The sequence below is a fragment of the Trematomus bernacchii genome, unplaced genomic scaffold, assembly GCF_902827165.1.
Source record: "Trematomus bernacchii unplaced genomic scaffold, fTreBer1.1, whole genome shotgun sequence".
NCBI lineage: Eukaryota > Metazoa > Chordata > Actinopteri > Perciformes > Nototheniidae > Trematomus > Trematomus bernacchii.
In genome coordinates this window covers 491102-516903 of record NW_022987562.1, presented here as the reverse complement: position 1 = coordinate 516903, position 25802 = coordinate 491102, and the positions used below count along the sequence as shown (strand labels likewise).

Here is a 25802-nt window from a genome sequence, read left to right as displayed (position 1 = left end):
TCATTTTGAATTTGTATCACACTCAAATAATTAGTAGTTTACCTCAGTGATTTGAACGGGATTTCAAATATAGTAGAAATTAAGTTCAATTTCAAGGTGTTACTACAAGTTCAAATGAGTTTTATGTCTTATATATATATATTTATGTGGGGCCTGGGACTTCAGATCTAGCTACACTGTAGCTGTGCATTCGACAATAAAGCCTTTGAACTTCGAACTTTGTTGATTTTGACTTTGTTTTCTCTTTTTCCTCAGGTCTTCGATGATCCGTAACCACAACAACAACTCTCTCTCCGCCCCCCAGCCCCCGCCCCGCTACGGCTTCAAGTCTTCAGAGAGCGACCTGTCCTCCGGCAACATGTCCACCTCCCGCCTGCCGCTGCCCCTCTCCCCCCACAGAGCCTCCTCCTCCCCCCACAGACCCTCCTCCTCCCCCCACAGAGCCTCCTCCTCCCCCCACAGACCCTCCTCCTCCCCCCACAGCACGTCCCCGCACCTCTTCAGACCGCAGAGCTCCCACCTGAGACCCCCAGTGACCCCCGAGCACCAGAACCACCAGCAGCACCAGCAGCACCACCAGAACCACCACCAGAACCACCAGAACCACCAGAACCACCGGGGCGTCAATGGCTTGTAAGTAATATATTCTTCTCTTCCTGACAATCCTACTGAGCAATAACCAGAATCATTTCATGTGCAAAACATCATTTTTATGATATCTCATAATCACAATATGTTCACTTATTCAATCAGAAGCTCTGACTCTGACTCTGACTCTGACTCTGGTCCTGTCTCTTACTCTGACTCTGACTCTGACTCTGTCTCTTACGGCCCGTCCACACAGCAGCGCTAAAAAAATCTTCCAACGCTTCTGCCCATTCACTTTGAATGGGGTGACGTCACTTTGCCTCACTTTTCGCCGAACTGCATTGTGGGCAGCAGAGCGGAGATTTTCAGGATTTTCAGGATTCAAAAGTTGAGCAATGTTCAACTTTTGAAGCTGAGGTGGAAGCGTCAGCCAATCAAATCCCGTTTATGCAAATCTGACAGTTCAAGCGCTAGCCAATCAAACCGCGTGTATGCTGGGAGAGACATACTGCAGGTCATTTCCTCATGTTCCAAAAAATGGAGGAGAAATTAGCGGTAGGGAATCACCCGGTGCTTTATGACCAGTCCCTATTTACCTACCGGGATACAAACCGGAGGAGCCAGGCATGGAGGGAGGTGGCAGAGACAGTGGTATGTTTTCACCTGTTTGGGGAGTTTATATCCAGTTTACTTTGGGCTTTTTTGCTTCGTATGTCGGGGGCGGGAGATTCATGTGATTGGTTGTTGGTCGTGTTGCTCGCAAAAAATCCCCAAGCTTCAGATACGCCCACCTCCAAGATCTTTTTAACGCTGCTGTGTGGACGGGCCGTGACTCTTCACTCTGACTCTTCTTCTAACTCTTCACTCTGACTCTTCGTCTAACCCTCTCTCTGACTCTTCTTCTGACCCCAGCAGCCCTCTCTCCTCTCCCGGGGGGGTGAGTGTGGGCAGTCTGAGCGGGGGGGAGCTGGTCCCGGTGGCTCTCTCTCAGACGGAGGGGGATCAGGGTCTGGGCTTCAGCGTGACGGCGGGGGGGGGCCGGGGGGCCGCATGAGCCTTGTGAGGAGGGTCTGGGACAGGAAGCAGTGCGGCGCCCTGCAGCCGGGGGACGCCATCGTGAAGATCAACGGGGCGGACGTCCAGAGCCTCAGCTTCACACAGGTGAGGGGGGGGGGGGACATTAATCAGGCTATTCTCAAGCTTCATATCGTTTATCAGGGGGTCCCATTTCACATATCTCAAATACACTGCATCTAGCTGAACCTTTTATCCAAAGCACATGAAAAGCCAGAATACATTTTGCATTCAAAGATTCAGAGGCTTTAGTGTCGTTTCCACAACGGCAACATACTACTGAGTATATAAGACACAAAAATAATTCAATAAAATGCAATACAAAATCAATGAAAAATAAAAAATAAAATATAAATAATATGGTGCAAGTTAAATGCAGTTTCGGGATGGGATGCATGAATATACAAAAATAAATAAAACATTACACATTAATAAAATTTAAAAATTAAAAAATGTTCATTCATCTTTTCAGGAAGAAAATGTTAATAAAAAAAAAAGCCTGTAAACAAGTGGCTGAATTATTAAAAAAAACAACACTGTGGGTTTTCTCTGGCTGTTTTTCAAGACCAATTTGAAAACATGAATTGAGTTGAGTGATGATATATAACATATTACATTATGCTTGTTCACAGGTGCAAACTATCCTGCAGGAGCACACCAAGCAGGCGGAGGTCATCCTGCTGGTTTACAGAGGAGGTAACGCATTCACTTTCATATAAAGTCACATATATTCATCAGATATTCTCTGTGTGTAAACCATCTCCATACAATACAAATATAATGTAAATACAAATATATCATCTCTGTTGCGAAAATTCTGAATGTCCTCTTCCAATATGAGAGTAACATGATAACAAAGGTATCCCAACTGCAGCTGTGTACATAACAGGATGTATGATTACCTAGAAGAGCATCAGGACTGTTTGAGGCATATGATAGCTATGTGATTAACATGATGATTCAGCCTCTATGGAGATAGACATATGACAAGCATGATCATTTCTGACGTGGAGCTAATCTGAAGTAAACATTGAATACTGCTTTCTATTCCTCCATCTTGTGACTGTGTAACTCCCTCTCTTGGATATCAGCATGTGAAGGACACTGTTCAGGAACTAGTTGATGCTCTGTATGTGATGACTACTTCCATTCTGGAGAGGATCACAAATACATGGATCCTGAGATTGAAGCTCAAGCCGGTGACCAGTGATATTTTTCTAACAATCTCTCTCTCTCACCAGGCATCTATCACTCGTCCGTCTCCCCCGGCTCCCTGAGGAGACTCCCCCCTCCTCTGCTCCGCCCCCCCTCCCCCCCCCTGTAGGCTCAGACTCCTCCCACTTCCTCCCTGTAGGCTCAGACTCCTCCCACTTCCTCCCTGACTCCCTCTCTGTTCCCCGGACCTCCCACAGCGCCCCCCCCTCCCCGGCGCCCCACCTGCGCTCCTCCTCCCTGGTCCAGAGCACCAGCTTCCTGGAGTCCATCCCGGTGACGCTGACCATGGAGCCGCGCGACTGGATCAACACGGGGCTGGAGGACGAGGCGGGGGGCCGTCCCGACGCAGGACCTGGGTCTGGAGAGGGGGGGGAAGACCAGGCCCCTCCGAGGGTTTGACGTGGAGCTGAGGAGGAAACCGGGCGAGGGATTCGGGTTCGTCATCGCATCGCAGGACGTGGAGAACGGAAAAGGTGAGGAAACTAAGTACTTTTACTTAGTTCAAGTCAAAGTCAACTTCATTGCCAATCTTTCAGTTTGTTTGAAATTCACTTAAAATGAAGGCAGCTCTTTCCTCCTTTACATTTACTTAGCGCTGTTGTAGTTGAACAATAATAATAATAATATGGAGTGAGGGGAATGCGGTTATAGTTCGTGAAAAAACTCAGAATTTAAGTATGGATGCCGGCTAGTGCAAACACGTTACCGTGGCCCAAAGCATTTTAATTAGGACAAACGCGCTGCACTTTGAAAAACAAAAACATTGACGTGCAGGGTTATAGAGTTGGTCAGCGTTTTGTATTTGCAGTGTTTCCTTTAATCAGCGCTTTTAGTAAATGGCTTTGCATGTTTTCTTCGAGTTGGCGAAGATGTTTCTTCATGTGTTTTGGTACATTTGTGTTTTTTTAATTTTCATCATTTCTGAAGCTGTTTTTTCTAATAGAAATGTTCTGGGCTAAAAAAAACATGAACCTGAAAAAAAGCAAGACATGTCCCCTTTAAATCTAGCACGCCACGGTTTGTTGAACAACCTCTCTGAAGTAGAAGAGCCCAGACAATATGTAATATTAATCTAACTTTTTTGGCCCGGTCTGATACTTGGTAACCCGCCCAGGTTTCATTTGGACGTCCTTGTGGACGGACGCGCCATTAAGTAATTACAAATTAAAGAGTGGTCAACGTGGCCCGATGCCAGCAGTCAGGAGGCATCATCAACCCCTCAGGCTGGTTTTACTTGCATTGTTAAAGGAAACGTGTTTTGTCGTGCAGTAGATTGTCACGGTCTGGTTTATCATGGAGTTCACTTTGGGATAGCAAACAACATAATAAGGTTTTGTTTTTATTTTGGTTTGTTGGTCCGCCTGCAGCAGGAAAACAGAAAAACTACTGGCATGAAACTCAGTGAAGCGAGGGGCCAAGAAAGTCCCATTAAATGTTGGAACAGATCCCAATCACACATTATTTTTAACTTGAACTTTGCAACAATCCCTGAGTGCCCTTCTACGTCTGAATTTATTATAAAAAAAGCTAAATACAAATGCAGTACCCATGAGAAGTTGTGTGGTTTTAGTTTTTTAGAATGTTATGTGATGGGAGGTTACTTTCTACGTTTTAGCTAAAGGTGACAACACGACTCCAGGAAGTCACTTTCCTTTGTTTACTTCAGAAACATAGTGACATCACTTTGTAACACTCGTGCTCCTATTGGCTAGCGCTGCAACACATTGTACGTGATAGGCTAAGGGGCGGGACATCTCTAAGCGGTTGACCAATCACAACAGAGCTGGCCATCTAACCAATCAGAGCAGACTGGGCTCTGGTTTCAGACAGAGGGTGAAAAGAGGTGCTGCAGCACAGGCACTATGAGAAAAATAAAGAGCTTTTTGAACATTAAAGCATGGATACATGTCCCAGTAGAGACACTACATACTGATATACACCTGAACATCAGCAGGAGAGGACTCTTTAACGTAGAGACACTACATACTGATATACACCTGAACATCAGCAGGAGAGGACTCTTTAAAGTAGAGACACTACATACTGATATACACCTGAACATCAGCAGGAGAGGACTCTTTAAAGTAGAGACACTACATACTGATATACACCTGAACATCAGCAGGAGAGGACTCTTTAAAGTAGAGACACTACATACTGATATACCACCTGAACATCAGCAGGAGAGGACTCTTTAAAGTAGAGACACTACATACTGATATACACCTGAACATCAGCAGGAGAGGACTCTTTAAAGTAGAGACACTACATACTGATATACACCTGAACATCAGCAGGAGAGGACTCTTTAAAGTAGAGACACTACATTCTGATATACACCTGAACATCAGCAGGAGAGGACTCTTTAAAGTAGAGACACTACATACTGATATACACCTCTGAACATCAGCAGGAGAGGACTCTTTAAAGTAGAGACACTACATACTGATATACACCTGAACATCAGCAGGAGAGGACTCTTTAAAGTAGAGACATTACATACTGATATACACCTGAACAGCAGCAGGAGAGGACTCTTTAAAGTAGAGACACTACATACTGATATACACCTGAACATCAGCAGGAGAGGACTCTTTAAAGTAGAGACACTACATACTGATATACACCCTGAACATCAGCAGGAGAGGACTCTTTAAAGTAGAGACACTACATACTGATATACACCTGAACATCAGCAGGAGAGGACTCTTTAAAGTAGAGACACTACATACTGATATACACCTGAACATCAGCAGGAGAGGACTCTTTAAAGTAGAGACACTACATACTGATATACACCTGAACATCAGCAGGAGAGGACTCTTTAAAGTAGAGACACTACATACTGATATACACCTGAACATCAGCGGAGAGGACTCTTTAAAGTAGAGACACTACATACTGATATACACCTGAACATCAGCAGGAGAGGACTCTTTAAAGTAGAGACACTACATTCTGATATACACCTGAACATCAGCAGGAGAGGACTCTTTAAAGTAGAGACACTACATACTGATATACACCTGAACATCAGCAGGAGAGGACTCTTTAAAGTAGAGACACTACATACTGATATACACCTGAACATCAGCAGGAGAGGACTCTTTAAAGTAGAGACACTACATACTGATATACACCTGAACATCAGCAGGAGAGGACTCTTTAAAGTAGAGACATTACATACTGATATACACCTGAACAGCAGCAGGAGAGGACTCTTTAAAGTAGAGACACTACATACTGATATACACCTGAACATCAGCAGGAGAGGACTCTTTAAAGTAGAGACACTACATACTGATATACACCTGAACATCAGCAGGAGAGGACTCTTTAAAGTAGAGACACTACATACTGATATACACCTGAACATCAGCAGGAGAGGACTCTTTAAAGTAGAGACACTACATACTGATATACACCTGAACAACAGCAGGAGAGGACTGTTTAAAGTAGAGACACTACATACTGATATACACCTGAACATCAGCAGGAGAGGACTCTTTAAAGTAGAGACACTACATACTGATATACACCTGAACATCAGCAGGAGAGGACTCTTTAAAGTAGAGACACTACATACTGATATACACCTGAACATCAGCAGGAGAGGACTCTTTAAAGTAGAGACACTACATACTGATATAAACCTGAACATCAGCAGGAGAGGACTCTTTAAAGTAGAGACACTACATACTGATATACACCTGAACATCAGCAGGAGAGGACTCTTTAAAGTAGTGACACTACATACTGATATAAACCTGAACATCAGCAGGAGAGGACTCTTTAAAACCTGTGAATAACAAGCAACCTGTATAGGGCCTCTTTAATATTATTGAATAGGCTACCGGCTACATTTAAGAGGTATTTACAAGAAAGAATGAATGTGTTTCACCAGAAATGTGCCTTAAGAAAATGTTTTATATTTAATTTGAACTCTATCAGTCTGCAGTGAAACTACGTGTCACATCTCCAGAACCTATCTCACTTGTTTATATTCTCTCCGTGAAGCGAACACCTCCCGCTCTGATTAGCTTTTAGTGAAGTGCTCATGAATAGCAGGTTAACAGTGATAAATCACCCCCCCCCCCCCCCTCCTCTTCCTCCCCCTCCTCCTCTTCCTCCCCATGTTGCGTTGGCTGCCCTCTGCTCAGTTTGATGCAGTCCAATTTCCTTCATGGCCCTTGGGAACACGCAGTCATGTTTCCACGGGGAGATTACGGATATAGGTGCACCTGTTTCTGCAGCACCTGTTCTTCTTCATTAACACCTCCCTCTCCATATCTGTCTTTATCCTCCATCACTTCCTCTCTTCATCTTCCTCTCTCCATCACTCTTATCTCCCTAACAGCCTCCCTCCCTCTCTCCCTCTCTCCCTCTCTCCCCCTTTACTCTGCAGTGAAAGCGTCCAGCGTCTGGTTTTCCAAAGATTAAAACTGTCTCTCCCTCTCTCCCCTCGCCTCCCACCTTCCTCTCCACTGCTCTCTGGATGCTCAGGAGAAATGCTTCGCTGAACCTCCTCAGACGTGTTGTTTCAGCTCCTGTTCCTCACCAGGAATATAAAGGATTATTCTTTTTCTTTTTTCCCTGTGTGTGTGTTTGTTTCTGCACATGCTAATCAAAGAGCCATGCTGGAGAGACTACAGTCCGCTTTGAAAACTGTCAAGGAGTCCAAACGTAATTATGGCTATATGTTTACTTAAAAAAGAACAGGGGGGTTTGGTGCAGTGTGCAGCTGTGTGCATGAGGGTTCAATTCAGTGTTGCACGCTGAAGTTTGTCTGCAGGAAAGTTAGATCCACATGCTCTGGATGATAGGTGATGACACTGATGCTGTTGCGTTATCTATTGTGCTTATTTGGCAATTTATCTGACTGTTTTCTGGAGAAACAACATCAAAAAGAGACATTTAACCCATCAGCGCTCACATTCATCTGTGGTTTGAGTATTTGAAGCGTTAAGCGAGCTGTGAAATGATCAACAGTGCTGCAGGCTCGATGCACCGGGCTGCAGCTAAAGGGGGGGGTGGGGGGGGGGGGTTACTATGGTGGGGGGGGGCTCCTCTCCTGAGCGGTGATCATGCAGAGCGTCAGAGGCTCACTGCAGAGGGATTACTGTGGACAGGAGAACATGCAGAGCCGCAGGGCATTTGGATGCTTCTGTGTGTGGTTTAGCCATGTGTGTGTTCCAATCCCTCTGAGAGTGAGTCCCAGTGTGTGTGTGTGTGTGTGTGTGTGTGTGTGTGTGTGTGTGTGTGTGTGTGTGTGTGTGGTGCTGCACATGTGTGTGTTCCAATCCCTCTGAGAGTGAGTCCCAGTGTGTGTGTGGTGCTGCACATGTTCCAATCCCTCCAAGAGTGAGTCCCAGTGTGTGTGTGTGTGTGTGTGTGTGTGTGTGTGTGTGGTGGTGTGTGTGTGTGTGTGTGTGTGTGTGTGTGTGTGTGTGTGTGTGTGTGGTGTGTGTGTGTGTGTGTGTGTGTGTGTGTGTGTGTGTGTGTGTGTGTGTGTGTGTGTGTGTGTGTGTGTCGCCTCGGCTTTGATTTGACCTGATTGCCGTTCCGGCCCGGGTCGCTCAGATTAGACCCAGATTGCAGAATGTTTCTGGATTTACAGGGCTGTGCCTTTTAGCGGGATCATCAGTCCAACGTGGTATTAGCGGTGTAAAATGTATCGATACAGTGTGTTATCAGGATATTTAGGGATGTATACATCTATATATTCAGTGATGGAGAGGTTGTGATACTTCATATTGCAATTCTTGTTAAAAGAGAGGCGATATATTGCAACCATATGCATCAAACTTGCGTGAGAGGAGTTTTTTACTCTGAGCAAAATGCAAATCCTGTCGTTCAGATTCCATGAAAAGTTAACTTTTTTGTGTCTTCTTACTGTTTTTAAGATTGTATTATTGTAGCGTATCAAAGCACAATGTTTAGGGATTTACACATACCATAAATATTGAGATATGTGGAAATGATTTAATATTTTCGTGTTTTTTTTGCACACAGAGCAAACCTCTTTGACTCAGATGTTGTGCACATGGTGGTGTGGTCTTTATACTTAGATGTAAAATTAAAAATTCATTATTGAAGTTTATTGTATTGCAATAGGGCTTTATGCATGATACATTGTGGTACAAAAAAAGTTTTGTCTTGAAATATGTTAGGGCTTTATTCATATATGATATAGGGTTACGTTTCAATAAAATATCCTATTTGCACTACTGTAAGCAAGGCACATTTTTGGAAAACTGTATCAAGAAAGCACCAACATATAAGGTTACTTGTGTGTCTCTATGATAAATATAAATGCAGATCCCACTATTGTGGTTGGAACCAATGTTTTGCTTAGATTTGGTTTGTTTCTTAAAATATGTAGTATTGTAGCGTGTTGTATTCTGATGCTTGTGGCTGTTTAGGGCTATTACCAAGCATAAGTCATGTATACAAAATGGCAATGCTTTAAATACTGTAAGAGAGGCTATTTTTCTATGTTAAGGAACACATCAAATCTTAGTAAAACATTTCTACTTTCTTGATAGATATAAATGCAGACCTGACTTTTCTGACTGGGGGAATAAGACTCAGAGAGAGGAGATGGATTTAGAAAGTCTCAGAGGACGGATGCTGCTACAGGAAGCTTTTAGTTTGAGCTAAATGAACAGAGGTGGGACTGAGTAGCACTCAGAAGATAATTGTAGAGGTTTTTATTTCACTCCAGGAGTTGTTGTTTATTTCATTTCATTTGTATTTGTTCCGTTCATGGTATGCTCAACTTAATGTATAACTATTATTTACAAAACATGTCTCTATAAACACACTGTACCCGAAAAGGAGCAGGGAGAAGAACATCATCTTATATGACCTGCCCCTTTCTCAAAACAAATAGAAATAGATGGTCTGTCCTTCATATTTTCTTATTCACAGCCAAACATAACAGTATCGTAGGAAACTAAGAGAAACACAAAAAAAAAAAAATACTTAGTTCCCACTTGACAGTTAACGGAGAGCAACAAAACAAAAACAAAACATTATTATTATTTGTATGGTTGAAAATATTATCCTTGAAATACATGACTCCTTGCATGTTGTTGTATAGCGTACCATGCTGTGAATGGATCTGGCCCTTCCTACATCCAGGACATGGTTAAACCATACACCCCAGCACGTGCACTCCGCTCGGCATCAGCCAAACGGCTCGCTGCACCCGCACTGCGAGGGGGACCCAAGTTCCCATCTGCAAAAACACGTGGGTTTGCTATCCTGGCTCCAACATGGTGGAATGAGCTCCCCATTGACATCAGAGGCCTGTACTACGAAGCTGGTTCAACCTAACCTGGATATGTTTGAGTTAGCCGGTTGGCCTAAGCCAAAACATACGCGCTCTCGCTAAGCTGTACTACGACGCTGGTTATCAAGTGGATCGCTCAAGCCAGCCGTGTCCTATCTAGTTAGGTGCGCGTTCACATGAGAGGGGTGGTATTTGGAGCATTCGACCAATCACAAACATGGACAAGCGTACTGACAGCGCAGCGTCATACTTCCTGAATGAAAAGTGAACTTTAATATTAGTCAAATATGAAGAAGTTAAACTTTAAACATCCATGACTTAAACACTTTTTCCAGGATAAAAGCCACATAGCTGCACCTGCAAGGTGAATACAGCTGGTAAAAGAAAAAGTGTTTGAATGTGTACATTAACAGGTTTATGATATCACTGCCCCGTCCAAGACACGAGTGGATCTGACTTTAATTAGGAGAATTTGACTCGAGTGTTTCGTCAACTTAATGTGTTGCTTAAAATAATACTTCTGCATACAGTATGTGACACTGTGAGTGTTGCACGGCCAGATACGGCTCAAGAAGCTGACTCAGATAAGGAAATATATGATACATTATGATGTGATATGATATGAATGATAATGGGACACATCTACGTCTGCACTCACAGTGCCGCGGACTGTACTTAATGTTACTCTGATCCGGTTACTTATGTTGTGGCAGATATTTAAGTAAGCTTTCTTAACGCTAATGTTATAATAGTCAGATTGCTCTGAAGATGGGAGGGGATATTCTATTAATGTTCACGTTCACACAGTCAGTTGATTTTTGCCGGCCGTCTTTCCTGCAACGGCAGTTTTTCTGTATTTCCTTTCTCCTGTAATATGACTTGATAGCTTTAAACTCCGCACACGGAGCTCTGATTGGTCAGCAGGCGGTGCTTTCACTGAGTTGATCTCTTAGCCTGCAACCTAACCTGCTCCGGAGCAGGTTTGCCGCTCAGCATAAGTTACCATGGAAATCTAGCCTGCTAAAAAGAGAACCAGCGTCGTAGGACCGGAAAGCCCGAGATTTCCCTGAATTTAGCCGGCTAAGCGAAAATCCAGCTTCGTAGTATAGGCCTCAGGACAGCAGAAAGCTTACACATCTTCCGGCGCAGACTGAAAACTCATCTCTTTCGACTCCACTTCGAGCAATAAAATTACTAACATAGCACTTATATACTAACAAAGGACTGGCTTATCTAAAGCCAGTTGAGTAGCACTTGAAATGTTTTGGCTCTATGAAACCTGATGTACTTATATGATTCTGTTTTCTTCTAGTTTGTATCTTCTTAGTCGAATGCACTTATTGTAAGTCGCTTTGGATAAAAGCGTCAGCTAAATACAATGTCATGTAATTTGCATTCATAGGCACTTCAAAGCATTCTGCTCTGCCTCCTTTGGGGCCGCTTGACCCTGTGTCCTTCCTCTTTCATTCCCCATGTTCACATCTTATAATACACCGTCTCAGGAGATCTGCAAATGACCAGATGTGTGGTGAGGAGAAGAGGCAGGAATCCATCCAGAGCTTTTGTTTACTTGTACACAAGAATTATTGGGACTGATTTGTGCCGAAACATTGTGTAATGTAACCCAGACTTCTTTTGATTTGTTGTTTGTTTATGGTTCCTAACGGAGGTGAGAGAAATACTCAGATCTTGTACTTGAGTAAAAGTAGAAGTACTCAGATCTTGTACTTCAGAGAACTAGAAGTACTCAGATCTTGTACTTGAGTAAAAGTAGAAGTACTCAGATCTTGTACTTGAGTAAAAGTAGAAGTACTCAGATCTTGTACTTGAGTAAAAGTAGAAGTACTCAGATCTTGTACTTGAGTAAAAGTAGAAGTACTCAGATCTTGTACTAGAGTAAAAGTAGAAGTACTCAGATCTTGTACTTGAGTAAAAGTAGAAGTACTCAGATCTTGTACTTGAATAAAAGTAGAAGTACTCAGATCTTGTACTAGAGTAAAAGTAGAAGTACTCAGATCTTGTACTTGAGTAAAAGTAGAAGTACTCAGATCTTGTACTTGAATAAAAGTAGAAGTACTCAGATATTGTACTTGAGTAAAAGTAGAAGTACTCAGATCTTGTACTTGAGTAAAAGTAGAAGTACTCAGATCTTGTACTTGAGTAAAAGTAGAAGTACTCAGATCTTGTACTTGAGTAAAAGTAGAAGTACTCAGATCTTGTACTTGAGGAAAAGTAGAAGTACTCAGATCTTGTACTTGAGTAAAAGTAGAAGTACCAGAGTGTAGGAATACTCTGTTTCAGTGAAAGTCCTGCATTCAAAATGTTCCTCAAGTAAAAGTAGAAAAGTATCATCATCAAAATATATTTAAAGTAGCGACAGTAAAAGTAGTCATTGTGCAGATTGGTCCATTTCAGAATAATATATATGATATGTTTTATAATGATTGATCATTAAAGTGTTCTCAAAGCTGGTAAAGGTGCAGCTAGTTTGAATGACTTTGTATACTGCAGGGTAGCTTGTGAATTTACTCCAGGTGGAACTAAAGTCTGATTTAACACTTGATTATATTTCACATCATTCATCCACATCTGTGAAGTAACTAAAGGTATTAAATACATGTAGTGGAGTACAAGTACACAATTTACCCCTGAATTGTAGAGGATTGAATGTATGAAGCGTAAAATAGAAAATACTTTAATCTTAAAGTGGACCTATCATGCTATATTTGAATAATATAGTGTAGGACCATACCTATATAAGGCATATTTATACTTTTTTTTTTTTTAAATACCAAACAGATCATGCATTTTAGCCATGCCTCATTTTGCTCAATTTGCACTTTTTTACCCCTGTTTTAGCAAGGGCTGATTCTGTGAGAACAGCACCACCTACAGGCCTGGCATATGTACTACAGCGTCTCCAGCGCTTTCGAACGGCAATGGCCGTGGCTGTCTCCTCCTGATTGGTGGAGTTGGCCCAATAGCCGTAGCGCCACCGTCCTGACGTCAGGACAGTGTTCAAATCTGGATCAGTTTTTATCAGATCCGTTGCAGCCCCTTTTTTAGAGATTTGGGTATGGAGGAAAATAGAGAGGGTTGTGTTTTCTGACACTTGGTGAGTTCCCTGGAACACCGGGGACACATATTCATGTATAAAAGACGTACAAAAGTGCATTTTGCATGATAGGTCCCCTTTAAGTACAAGTACCTCGAAACTGTACTTATGACCCGTAACGTTTCCTCTAAACCGACATCTTCATATTTCTGATGTAATAATAGGATACAAAACTGAGAAAAGCAGGAAATCTCTATATTTGAGTGGCTGAAAACTGCATTACCTGACATTCTTGCAGATAGACTGACTTTAAGGATTAGTCTTTCATCAAAACAATTGCCGATAATTTTCTGTCAATTGACTTGATCAATTAAAAGTAATTGTTCCCCCCCCCCCCCACCCACCCTGATCAGCTGACATACAAAGCTGGCTTTACTAGGGACCCCAGAATGAACAATTACGGACTCTCATCGGCCAATCTTAGGGATTATTGCTCACTGGAAAATAAACAATGTGACATTTTCGGCAAAACTTGCAAAGCCAGATTTTCCTTTTGGCTCTTAATCGATTCACATAGAGAATAAATTAGATGATCCATCAATGCGGCACAAGACGACGGAGGAGAAAGAAACTGCATAAATAAACGGAATATTGCTGTGTGTGTGATTTCACGTGTGTTTGGTATGCGGGAGGCAGACTAATGCAGCATGTTTGTGGATCTTTAGTCTGAGAGTCGTTAGCCTGAAGAGTGAATATCTGAGTCGGCTGTTCTGTGGGACAGATCCAGGACGGGCAAACTGCTGCATGTTTGTTCTGTTGGAGGAAGACTAATCATTAAAGGAGAGAATCAGAGTGTCAGCGCAGGTCTGATCGATGGGAAGATGAAGCAGGAGAGGAGATGGTTTCAAGGAGAAGAGGGGGAGGTGTGGAGAGAGGGCTTCTGCTGGAAGACATTCAGAAAGAAACCTGTGCCAAAAACCATCCGGAGTTTAATTACGGCTTGTTTTAGGAATCCTGGCAAAGACAGCGGTGATGTAAATCATCCTGCTTTAGATGTGTCTGTGTTTGACCCCACTTATTACTCACCAGCTTCAGTGGAAAGGAAAGTTTGGGAGCTGGATAAAGTTTTGGTTCAAACTTAAACTCAAGCATGAGCTCGTCTACAAGTAACTCAAGCAACAAGTCGTTTAAAGAGGTTGGAGGTCACTGTTTAGATCCCCCGTAACGTGACTTTAAGGGAATGTAGTCACTTAAGAGTTGTCTATTCCGTTAAAGTGTCTACTTAATTATTTATTTTTAGCAGAGATGACGGAAGAGTCTCTGATTTTATGTCTGGTAACTTAACTTAAAATATTTTTAAATGACTTGAGACACGATTGGGACTTGATGACTCCGATGACTTGTCTGTCACAACAAATGTTTAAGAAAATGACTTTGTCAGTGTTTGATGGTTCACAGTTTAAAAGTGAATGTGATGGAATAAAGCCAGAAAGAAATGATCTTTTTTCATGCATATTAATATCTGGTTTTCAGTATTTCAGTATTTAAAAGTGATAGTGATGGAATTTTTTTGTAAAATTTTTATTTTATTTTTTTATTACATTTATTTTACTAACCATTAATAATTATAATACATATTAAAGGTCCCATATTATACTGTTTTTCATCAATATATTATAGGTCTCAGATATATACAGAACATGTCTCTGAAGTGTTTGGCTCGAAATACCAAACAGATCATTGTAGCATTACCCATAATCCCCTCTGTTTCAGCCCTGTTTCAAAAGTGCTGATTCTCTGTCTGTTACTTTAGATGAAAATAAGGAGCCCCTCCCCACGCCCCTCTGAGAGAGATTTGGTTACAAAGAACACAATGGTGCTCTAGGAGGAGATTCAGGTGATAAGGTGTGGGGGGGGGGGGGGGGGGGGTTACCTTGGTTGGTGATTGGCTAATGGTTACACAAGCCAAAACATCGTTATGACAAAGTGGCCACAATCTGATCAGCTCATTTTCAGACAGGTTTTTATAAAAATGGATCAGGACAAAAAGAGAGAGAATCTTTCTTCCTGAAACTTTCAGAGTCTCTTTACACAGAGGGGACACATGTTGATGAAGAAGAGACATGAAGAAGAGGGGACACATGTTGATGTAGAAGAGACATGAAGAAGAGGGGACACATGTTGATGAAGAAGAGACATGAAGAAGAGGGGACACATGTTGATGTAGAAGAGACATGAAGAAGAGGGGACACATGTTGATGAAGAAGAGACATGAAGAAGAGGGGACACATGTTGATGTAGAAGAGACATGAAGAAGAGGGGACACATGTTGATGTAGAAGAGACATGAAGAAGAGGGGACACATGTTGATGTAGAAGAGACATGAAGAAGAGGGGACACATGTTGATGTAGAAGAGACATGAAGAAGAGGGGACACATGTTGATGTAGAAGAGACATGAAGAAGAGGGGACACATGTTGATGTAGAAGAGACATGAAGAAGAGGGGACACATGTTGATGTAGAAGAGACATGAGGAAGAGGGGACACATGTTGATGTAGAAGAGACATGAAGAAGAGGGGACACGTGTTAATGTAGAAGAGTCATGAAGAAGAGGGGACACATGTTGATGTAGAAGAGACATGAAGAAGAGGGGACACGTGTTAATGTAGAAGAGACATGGAGAAGAGGGGACACATGTTGATGTAGAAGAGACATGAAGAAGAGGGGACACATGTTGATGTAGAAGAGACATGGAGAAGAGGGGACACATGTTGATGTAGAAGAGACATGAAGAAGAGGGGACACATGTTGATGTAGAAGAGTCATGAAGAAGAGGGGACACATGTTGATGTAGAAGAGACATGAAGAAGAGGGGACACGTGTTAATGTAGAAGAGACATGGAGAAGAGGGGACACATGTTGATGTAGAAGAGACATGAAGAAGAGGGGACACATGTTGATGTAGAAGAGACATGAGGAAGAGGGGACACATGTTGATGTAGAAGAGACATGAAGAAGAGGGGACACATGTTGATGTAGAAGAGACATGAAAAAGAGGGGACACATGTTGATGTAGAAGAGACATGAAGAAGAGGGGACACATGTTGATGTAGAAGAGACATGAAGAAGAGGGGACACATGTTGATGTAGAAGAGACATGAAGAAGAGGGCACACATGTTGATGTAGAAGAGACATGAAGAAGAGGGGACACGTGTTGATGTAGAAGAGACATGGAGAAGAGGGGACACATGTTGATGTAGAAGAGACACGAAGAAGAGGGGACACATGTTGATGTAGAAGAGACATGAAGAAGAGGGGACACATGTTGATGTAGAAGAGTCATGAAGAAGAGGGGACACATGTTGATGTAGAAGAGACATGAAGAAGAGGGGACACGTGTTAATGTAGAAGAGACATGGAGAAGAGGGGACACATGTTGATGTAGAAGAGACATGAAGAAGAGGGGACACATGTTGATGTAGAAGAGACATGAAGAAGAGGGGACACGTGTTGATGTAGAAGAGACATGAAGAAGAGGGGACACATGTTGATGTAGAAGAGACATGAAGAAGAGGGGACACATGTTGATGTAGAAGAGACATGAAGAAGAGAGGACACATGTTGATGTAGAAGAGACATGAAGAAGAGGGGACACATGTTGATGTAGAAGAGACATGAAGAAGAGGGGACACATGTTGATGTAGAAGAGACATGAAGAAGAGGGGACACATGTTGATGTAGAAGAGACATGAAGAAGAGGGGACACATGTTGATGTAGAAGAGACATGAGGAAGAGGGGACACATGTTGATGTAGAAGAGACATGAAGAAGAGGGGACACATGTTGATGTAGAGGAGACATGAAGAAGAGGGGACACATGTTGATGTAGAAGAGACATGAAGAAGAGGGGACACATGTTGATGTAGAAGAGACATGAAGAAGAGGGGACACATGTTGATGTAGAAGAGACATGAAGAAGAGGGGACACATGTTGATGTAGAAGAGACATGAAGAAGAGGGGACACATGTTGATGTAGAAGAGACATGAGGAAGAGGGGACACATGTTGATGTAGAAGAGACATGAAGAAGAGGGGACACATGTTGATGTAGAGGAGACATGAAGAAGAGGGGACACATGTTGATGTAGAAGAGACATGAAGAAGAGGGGACACATGTTGATGTAGAAGAGACATGAGGAAGAGGGGACACATGTTGATGTAGAAGAGACATGAAGAAGAGGGGACACATGTTGATGTAGAGGAGACATGAAGAAGAGGGGACACATGTTGATGTAGAAGAGACATGAAGAAGAGGGGACACATGTTGATGTAGAAGAGACATGAAGAAGAGGGGACACATGTTGATGTAGAAGAGACATGAAGAAGAGGGGACACATGTTGATGTAGAAGAGACATGAAGAAGAGGGGACACATGTTGATGTAGAAGAGACATGAGGAAGAGGGGACACATGTTGATGTAGAAGAGACATGAAGAAGAGGGGACACATGTTGATGTAGAGGAGACATGAAGAAGAGGGGACACATGTTGATGTAGAAGAGACATGAAGAAGAGGGGACACATGTTGATGTAGAAGAGACAGTGGGTGTTTCTCAATCGCGAGTACGCTTGCTTGGTAGCTCATGTCTGCCGAGCATCTTGCTTCAGAAGCGAGTCAAGAATACTTCCTGGCATTCGGAAAACAAAGAGTGGAACAGGCTAGCAAGTGTGCAGGTGTGCGTCATATGAGAGGCCCCGCCTTACATCTTCCGCCACAGATTTGGGGAAATTGGTCCGTGCGCAAAGCATTGTGGGGATTTTAAGACCGCGGAGTCTACTCATGTGCAGACTCGATATTTCTCCAAACGGAGTACGCCGGGCTCGGTAGATTTCCAAGTATACTGGAGATTGGAACAGTACTTCGGCGCCACTCGATGACGTAGTATGCTTGAAATAGTGGCTCTGAAGCAGCTTTACTCGAGATTGAGAAACACCCATGGAGAAGTGGATTTTGCATAATAGGGGACCTTTGAACTAATTGTAATACCTATTGGTCAATTCTCTCCCTAGACTATTTTGCACATTTCTGCACATTATTAAATAATACAGTCATTTTAGAATATATATATATATTTTTTTTCTATATTTGCTGTTATTTAAAATGTGTATTTATCTTATTGTGTTCATGTTTACAGATTGAAAAAATATCTTACAAAAAAACAGATTTTTATGTCAAATTGCACAACCTTTTTTTTGGTGGGAAAAGTGACTTGCCCAAGAACAAACAAACCTAGGAGAATCTTGAGTATGAGACGTCTTGAGTCTCACATCTGTTTCTCCCTCTTCTCCTCAGCCGCCTCGCTCCTCCCTCACCGGTTTGTGACGGTGCGTCGCGGCAGCCCGGCGGCGAAGAGTGGTCAGATCCGCCCGGGGGACCGTCTGGAGGCGCTGGAGGGCCGCTCCGTGGTCACGCTGCCCCACCGGGAGCTCGCTCAGATCCTCCGGAGGGCCGGGAACAGTCTGAGGCTCACCATCGTGCCCCGACCCAGCACCTGTGAGCAAAAACACCAGGACACACACACACACACACACACACACACACACACACACGCACACACACACACACACACACACACACACACACACACACACACACACACACACACACACACACACACACACACGCACGCACACACACACACACACACACACACACACACACACACACACACACACACACACACACACACACACACACACACACACACACAAGAACATCCATAACATTCATCTGTTTGCAACTTACTAATGATCTATCCAATGACTTGTATATAGACTCTCCTTGCACTATTTCTATTTTATTTGTATTACTTGCACTATTTTAACTATTGTTTATCTGTTTTATTGTGTTGCACTGTTGGAGGAGCCTGTGACCTCAGAGTGTCATTGATATATCTACACTGTACTGTAGCTATGTACACATGACAATAAAAGCCTTGAAACTTGAAACACACAAATACACACTTCATGATCTCACTTTAATAATCTTCTACTTTCAGATTCTTCAAGCGTTTCAGAAACCACCGAGTATGACCCCGCGCACAGGAGCAAAAAGGGTCAAAGGTCGCGTCCAAAGGTGAGCACTGCACCATGATTAAAGAGGCCATGTAAGGCTTTTGGGGGGTTTTCCGAATTGTTTATTTTGGTTTTAGTGCATGTAAATGGTCTGCAAAGGCTCAAATCCCTGTGTTCCTCCAGATGGAGTTTCTCTCCCACACCACCCTCCATTGGTCTCATTTGTTTACTTCCAGAACATAGTGACATTACTTTGTAACACTTGCGATTCTATTGGCTAGCGCTCCCACACATTGTACGTGAAAGGCTAAGGGGCGGGACATCACTAAGCTGGTTGACCAATCACAACAGAGCACCAGAAATCCTAATATGGCCTCTTTAACACCTCTGGATACACCTGCTATGTGTTCATAACATGTGTATATACAGTAGGTTCATGCTACCTCCATCAAACTTTTACATTATCATAGTGACACCCCAGGTATATATTTCCAGCTTTCAAAATGTTTCGTTGTGTATGTTTGTGTTACCCATAGTACGAATAATATCTGTTTTTAAGTTTCTTGGGCGATTTTGGGTCCAAAATGTTCATATAGTATGTCAAAATGTAAAAAATAACTATCAGTTATATATAGGTGAGGTTGTCTTAAAAAGATAGATACCAAACATTGACATGCTAAACATTTCTTAATGGGGTTTAGTAAGGCAAATCAAAAGTATGTGAAAACGGCCAAATTAGCCCAGGACTCTAAAGGGGACCTATCATGCAAAATGCACATTTTGATGTCTTTTATACATAAACATGTGTCCCCGGTGTGTCAGGGAACTCACGCAGCGTCAGAAAATAAAACCCTCTCTCTTTTCCTCCGTACCCAAATCTCTAAAAACGGGGCTAATCCAGATTTGCGTCCGATATGACGTAATATCTGAAATGTGGACCCACGGCCCTATCAGAAACGTTGCTATCAGAAACAATGCCCGACTGTTTTGGACGTAATATGGTCGGTGTTTACATTAGCATCGCTAACACTCAGAGCTAACCTGTACTGGAGAGCATGTGTGTGAAGAAGCAGGAAATAAAAAGGAACTCACCTTGTGGTATAACCGGCAAGAGAGAAAGCCTTTGAGCTCCATACTGTTTCAGAAATAATCCTTGATAATCCATGATATGGCGTTTCATCACGGCAGTATTTAGTTTAGACAGTAGCTGCCGGGTCCCGCATGAGCTCAGACCCCTTCTTTTTTTTTAAAGCTTTGCACCCCAAATCAGCACTTTAGAAACAGGAAGTGAAATAGAGGGATATGAGGCATGGCTAGAATGGGTGATCTGTTTGGTATTTTGAGCAAAACACTTCATAGACATGTTTTTTATATATTTGTATATATCTGAGACCTATGCTATTGCCTAAAAATAGCATGATAGGTGACCTTTAAAGGGTTGACAGCTAAAGACACATCTTTTTAGATTTGCTTTTTATTAGCAACCCCCCACTTTAAATGTACTCTTAGTCTTTATTAATTACCTACCGTTATAATGTTTTATTTATTTTATAGGTCTTATTTTATTAATCTAACATGCTTCAATAGCAATATTTCTTTTTACATTGGTCTCTTTCTTAATCGTTTAACCTTTATTAGAGTTATGGCATTGTTATTACTGTTAGGGAATAATTTGCTTAGGTATTCAACCTTCGACACAGTTCATCATGTTCTCTTCTCACTGTCTCTTTTCCATGGCACAGGTCTACGGCCTTGGGTACTGCTGCTATCTCTCTTAAGGAGGAGCAGCTTGGGCGCATTGTTGTTGCCAGTCTATGACAGAGCACAAGCCGCCATGAGGTCGTTTACTGTTCAGGGACGAAGGTTCCCTGGCGCACATTCTTTTCTATGGACGAGAGCTCTAGTTAGATTCAGGGTCCATACTTGTTTAGTCTCACTGATAAAGAATGTTGATTATTACACTCCGAACTAGTTAAAACCTCGAGCTGCAGAAAGAGTTCTTCAGAATTGGTTTGGCAACCGCTGTGTCAACTCGTGACACACCACCTGTCTTGTGAATTCTCCGTAACTCCAAATAAACCGTCAGTGTTCGACATCAAAGCTCCAGCTCTCCATCGTGTCTCTTTGAGTCCTGACTCTCCATTGCTACAGAAGTTTCCCCCACAAATTACTATTATCTTTTTATTTGTATTTCTGTTTTACCTATATGTTCACTTTGTTTCATGGGGTTTTATATTTTATATTGTCGCATCGACTCAGTTGTCTTGTGTCTCATCTGTCAGAGAGAAAACATGCTTTATTTAATTTCTATTATCATACCTTTCACCTCCTTGTGTCTATGAACCTGATCAAATGTTATATTCTGCTACAAGCACCTTTTAAAGTTCTTAACAAATAATATGAGGGGAATTTCTTGTAGTGTATTTTTAACTTGTGATGTGTCATTTTGTAAAGCACTGCATGTGTTGTATGAAAAGTGCTATATAAATAAAGCTTTATTATTATTATAATTACTTCCTGTTTATAATCTCCCCCCTCTTCTCCCCCCCCCCCCCCCACACACACAGCGTGACTCCAGGTACTACAGCGTGGATTTGGACCGCGGCTCCTCAGGCTTCGGCTTCTCCCTGCGGGGGGGCAGTGAGTACAACATGGGGCTGTACGTCCTGGGGCTGATGGAGGGGGGGCCGGCCTCCAGGAGCACGAGGATGCAGGTGTGTTTATCATCCCAATGTTGTTGTTGTTGTTATTTACACTTCTGTGCGTGAGCATGTGCAGTTATACACAAGATTATCTTTTGAATGATTAACAGAAAAACTTCAAACAGACATGACGAAGTCAATGTTGATTAAAGATAGGATAAGAACACAATATATACTTATACTAATGCTAAGAAACACAATCCTGTATACTGTTGTTTTGTTACTTTTTATTTCATTATATTACATTTTTAGATGAGACTTACTTTTGTATTTTTTTCAGTTTTTGAAGACAATAAAATCCCTGAGAAAATTCCCTTTTCCTGCAAAAGCATTGAACATTCAGGAGCAAATGAGCACAGATAAAACTGCTTTGAATACAATTTAATTGAGGAATAAATAAACATTTCTGCCGTCTTTTAGCTGCTTTTATGCCTTTATATTTACAGCATCCAATAATTATTGTCACTATGCATCAATCTGCCTATTGTGTTGCTCTTTAAAATATCAGAACATAGTGAAAATGTCCTTCACAGTTCCCTGATATCAAGCTGATGTCTTTAAATGTCTTCTTTTGTCCATCCGTCCACATTTTTGCACGTTGTGTGTGTGTGTGTGTGTGTGTGTGTGTGTGTGTGTGTGTGTGTGTGTGTGTGTGTGTGTGTGCAGGTGAGCGATCAGCTGGTGGAGATTAATGGAGACAGCACCTTAGGGATGACCCACAGTCAGGCTGTGGAGCAGATCAGGAGAGGAGGACATCGCATCCACCTGATCCTGAAGAGAGGCAACGGATACGTGCCCGACTACGGTGAGAAACACACACACACACACACACACACACACACACACACACACACACACACACACACACACACACACACACACACACACACACACTGAGGTTAACAGGGAGAATTATAGGCTGATATGTGAGTCATGGTTGAATCTATATGGTTATTAATTGTCTTTTAATGGAACTGTATTGACATGAATCATATTTTGGGATATTGATACACAACTACCTCGACTAAATTTAAAATAAAAAGCACATACTCACATTTCAGAAGAGAAAATCTGATATGAGCACTTGTGTTTGTATGCATGTGAAGCTTTGATCTCAGGTGTTTCTTCTTCTCCTGTGGGACTGATTCTGACTAACAGACTTTCTGTCCTTCTCTTTCTTTGTGGTGTTTCCAACCTTTCCATCCGATCCATTTTGTATTTCACTTTCCCACATTACATTTGGCCCTGCTTGGTTTTCATTCTCCTCCAAACATTACCTTCCTTCCTCCTCCTCCTCCTCCTCTTCCTCTCTCAGTGGAGCTCTCCAGTCTCTCTCTCTGTATGACCAACTCTAAGCTGGGCGAGCCTTGCTTCTATGTGATTGGACGGACAGAGAATACGCGGTTGGTAATGGTTCCTGTTAGTTCCCCCATTTTCTGTCTCTACACGCCCTTACTCACTCACCACTGCTAAAGTGACGTGCAAAAATAAACAAACAAACAAACAAACAAACCTTATGTAAGATATCTGTTTAGTGTTTGGTATGTACCCGATGAGACTGTTGAATATCAAACATCTCAGGTCGAAAAAATTGTCAAAATACATGTGCCTTGTTTTATTAAATGAAACGGAAAATGCACATTTATTAATGTATAAATGATGACTGGTGATGCATTGAAGAGTGTCACACCTTTTTAAGTTGTGAAATGATTGACACTACAATTACATCTACATTTAGACGTGTAAAAGTGAAAGGAACAGATACTGTTGTAGGTGATAGACATGCAAGATCCCATACATGCATTACACATATTTTAGTTCCCATTAAACATATTCTAGGGATTATAAGAAATATTTAAAGGTGGGGTAGGTAAGTTTGAGAAACCGGCTCGAGATACACTTTTTGTTATATTCCATGGAATGCTCTTAACATCCCGATAGCAATGAATATCTTAAGTGCTTTGACAACAAATCCATAAAAAAATGTCATCTGTGGAAGCTGTAGTACTGTAAAAAGCACGACCAATCATTTTAGCCGGCCCGGCTAAAATAACTGGATGGCCTACCTGCCTGTCAGCCTTCCATCTGTGCACAAACTTATCTCGTGCCCTCATTGGTCATGTGCGCGTTCGTGTGTGTTGGAGGAGGGGCTCTGTAAGGAAGTGGCAGATTTCTTCCGGCTGTGTATTTTCAAATTCTAGCGATCTCAAGCTGGTTTCTCCAAACTTACCTACCCCACCTTTAAGTGGCCGTCAAACATAATTGAGGTCCTATTTAAAATATCTCTCAATAGAAATGGCTCTTTTTTCCAACCTGATATAGTTTTGAAGTTGACATTATAATAAAGCACATCACTTCTGGTGTCTTCACTTGGACCTCAAAATATCTTTAAAGGTCTCAAATGAAGTTTTTATTCTCTTACGCTGACCCAGAAATCTCCTCTTTACACTGTGACATAATTTGACCGAACGCACTCACAATAAAACTGAATGACTTTGTGGATTTCACAGCTGATTACTGTCAGACATGTCTCTCTTTTACCTCCATATTCAGTCTGTTTTCTCCCCCTCTCTCTCACCCATTCATCCAGGCCGTGAGCACGGGCTCTCCCCCCCCTCCCCCCTGCATCACCCCCAGCAGCAGGGTGTGGCTGCAGTGAACTCCAGCAGGAGGAAGAGGGCCAGCTCCAGGCACAAGAAGAAGCCCAGGAGCAAGTCTGCAAGCGCTTTGGAGAAGGAGAGAGGACGGACAAGCAGCAGCAGGAGGAGGAGACACGACTCGGAGGGAGGAGGAAGAGAGTTACAGAGTCCTGAATCTGAAGACAGGAGGAGCAGGAGGAGGAGGAAGAATAAAGAGTCTCAAAGTTTACCAAGAGACGACCTCAGGAACCTTGATGATAGTGATGAACGGAGGGAGAGGAAGCGGGAGAGAGGGAGGAGTAAAAGCAGACGGAGGAAAAGTACAAGTGAGGAGAAGGTAGAGGGTGAGGAGCAAGAGGAGGAGGAGGAGGAGAAGAGAGAGAAGAAGGTGGAGGAGAAGGTGGAGGAGAAGAGAGAGAAGAAGGTGGAGGAGAAGAGAGAGAAGAAGGTGGAGGAGAAGAGAGAGAAGAAGGTGGAGGAGAAGGTGGAGGAGAAGGTGGAGGAGAGAGTGAGTTCAGAGGGTGAAGATGATGTTTTCTTACCGATTCCAAGTCCGGACCAAAAGCTCCCCTCACCCAAATACACCTGGGAGGAGAAGGGGGAGGCGAGCTGGTCTGCAGAGTACAGAGGGTTGAGGAGGGAGAAGGAGGAAGAGGAGGAAGAGGAGGAAGAGGAGGAGGAGGAGGAGGAGGAAGAGGAGGAGGATGCAGAGCGTGACGCCATGCCGGAGATGGATCCCGTGTTTCAGAGGAATGTGTTCTCCTTCCTCTCCTCCTCGCTGACCCTGGATCAGCAGCAGGAGAGGAGGAGGAGTCCTGAGTCTGGAGGGAGTTTATCGGACGCGGCGAGCAATCTCGGGCCTCTCTCTGGCCGCGGTTGCAGCCCGGACCCTGGCTCATCCCCAGAGGGGAAGAGGAGGGGAGGCAAGAGGAGCTCCTTCTTTCACTTTTTTAACAGGAAGAAGAGCGTGGAGCGGCAGCTGGACGAACCCTCTGGATGAGAGCATTTACTCTTTATGATAATCTACAGTCTGATATTCTTTGTGCCTTTTTACAGCTGACCTCTGGCTGATTTCACAACCTGTAAATAACAACAATTTAGAGTAGAGAGTCCTGAAACAGTCAGCCTGTTCTCCCGTTCCCTCGTTGTGGTTTGTGTT

General features: G+C 42.8%; 1 protein-coding gene across 1 annotated transcript in view; it reads left to right on the top strand.

The window, feature by feature from the left end:
* LOC117477458 (membrane-associated guanylate kinase, WW and PDZ domain-containing protein 2) overlaps nt 1–24663 on the top strand; it is an 80803-nt gene extending 56140 nt beyond the window's left edge. The window contains 13 exon segments of the mRNA XM_034124131.1: nt 256–633; nt 1504–1618; nt 1621–1749; nt 2295–2358; nt 2904–2979; nt 3015–3213; nt 3215–3350; nt 18581–18781; nt 19287–19363; nt 21870–22016; nt 22671–22809; nt 23320–23423; nt 24595–24663. Coding sequence (XP_033980022.1) covers nt 256–633; nt 1504–1618; nt 1621–1749; nt 2295–2358; nt 2904–2979; nt 3015–3213; nt 3215–3350; nt 18581–18781; nt 19287–19363; nt 21870–22016; nt 22671–22809; nt 23320–23423; nt 24595–24663 — 1834 coding nt within the window.
* Nucleotides 24664–25802: the final 1139 nt, after the last annotated feature.